The sequence below is a fragment of the Pteropus alecto genome, unplaced genomic scaffold, assembly GCF_000325575.1.
Source record: "Pteropus alecto unplaced genomic scaffold, ASM32557v1 scaffold45, whole genome shotgun sequence".
Classification (NCBI taxonomy): Eukaryota; Metazoa; Chordata; class Mammalia; order Chiroptera; family Pteropodidae; genus Pteropus; species Pteropus alecto.
The window spans coordinates 39777086-39778686 of NW_006442491.1; the positions used below are offsets into that span (position 1 = coordinate 39777086).

General features: G+C 68.5%; 1 protein-coding gene across 1 annotated transcript in view; it reads right to left on the bottom strand.

Moving 5' to 3' along the window:
- The window catches only part of LAMA5 (laminin subunit alpha 5), a 60044-nt gene that overhangs the window by 21341 nt on the left and 37102 nt on the right, over nt 1-1601 (bottom strand). Inside the window, exons 18-22 of the mRNA XM_025039870.1 lie at nt 1197-1360; nt 876-981; nt 718-770; nt 526-631; nt 3-121 (exon numbers count right to left, since the gene is read on the bottom strand). Of these exons, the coding sequence (XP_024895638.1) occupies nt 3-121; nt 526-631; nt 718-770; nt 876-981; nt 1197-1360 (548 nt within the window). The remainder of the gene's footprint in view (nt 1-2; nt 122-525; nt 632-717; nt 771-875; nt 982-1196; nt 1361-1601) is intronic.

Genomic DNA, 1601 nt, shown 5'->3' on the forward strand with positions numbered 1-1601 from the left:
GCCCCGGGGCGGGGCACCCACTCGCTGCAGGTGGGGCCCTGCGTGTTGGGGCGACACCGGCAAGCGCCCGTCCTGGGTTCACAGCCCTGGCCCAGCGCACCTCCCACGTCGCACTGGCAGCCTGGAGCAGAGGGAGCCCGGTCACCGCCCACCATCGCCCACCTCCGTGCTCCCCCCAGCCCCTCCCCCGGACTCTGCTCCTTTCACAGACAGCCTCCCAGGGCTCTGCCCACCCCGTCCGGAGCAACGGGCAGAGAAGGCAACTTTCTCCTCCCACTGGCGGCCACCAGCGGCTCTGGACAACGCAGCCAAGTCCAGGCTCAGGAGCAAGGGCGCCAGGACGGGTTGGTGATGTCTGCGGGGTGCAGGACGGAGGGGAGGGGGGCCTGTGGAACCCGTGCCTCCTCCCTCCCACGCCGCACAGGCCTGGCTGCACTCGGCCCTGCCCAGGGTCCTGGCCACCCCGTCCCTCCTGGGGCTCGGCCTCTGCAGATGGGGCCTGAGGGCTTAGCAGGCGGCACTCACTGTGGCAGCCGAAGTAGTTGGCCTGGTCCAGCCCGAAGAAGCCGTCCTTGCAGGCCGCGCATGTCCGGCCACACACGTGGGCCTTGCAGAAGCAGTGGCCGTCGCTCTGAGGGCCGAGGGAGAAGCTGGGACCAGGCGGGGGGCCCGATGTGCCTGCCTCCACCGCCCCCAGAACCTGGCCCTCACACTCACCGGCTGGCACTCGGCAACTCCCCCCAGTGTGCCTCTGGGGTCGCAGCTGCAGCCTGGGGGGGTGCGGGGCATGCCTGAGTGGGGGAGGGGCCGAGGGCCTGGCCTCCACCCCCCAGGAGTCTCCTACAGTCCCCCACACCCAGTCCGGCCAGACTCACGGGTGCAGCCTTTGGGGTTGCTGGGGCTCAGCCCCCAGAACCCGGGTTTACAGCGATCACAGCTTGGCCCCTCCACGTGAGCCCGGCACGCACAGGGCACCTGTGCCTGTGAGGATGACATGAGGGACGGAGTGAGCCCTGCTCCTACCCATGAACCTCCGCCCCTGACTCTGCCTCGTGCTGGCACGCCCCTAGAATGGGCAGAGGACCAGCCAGGGGGACAAATGGGCCCTGAGGTGGCCTTGGCGACCCAGCAGGAGGGGCAGTGATGGTCTCACTGGGCACGATGGCCCGCCCCACCGAGGGCTGACCTGGGCTCACCTCAGGAAGGTCGTGATCGGCCGGGGCCAGCCCAGCAGGGTGGCAGGAGCCAGCTGTGGAGAGACGCCAGGCCGTGGTGAGTCCTTGGTCACTCACGCCAGGTCGTGGTGAGCCTGATGGCCAGGAGTGTCCCCAGGCCTGGCCGGGACCCACACCCCATGGGGCTCAGCGCTCGGGGCTCCCACAGGTGCAGCAGGCGTGAAAATGTGCACTCCCACACTCGTCCCCATACACCTGCCCATGGCTCACGTTTATGGGACACACGCACAGAGCACACGTGGCTATGTGCACAGTGCGTGAGCACACACATCCAAGACCTGCTGCGCGGAGATGTGCACACTCGTGAAGCACGTGAACACACACATGCACAACACGGAGACACATGAGCACACGCGTGCACACCGC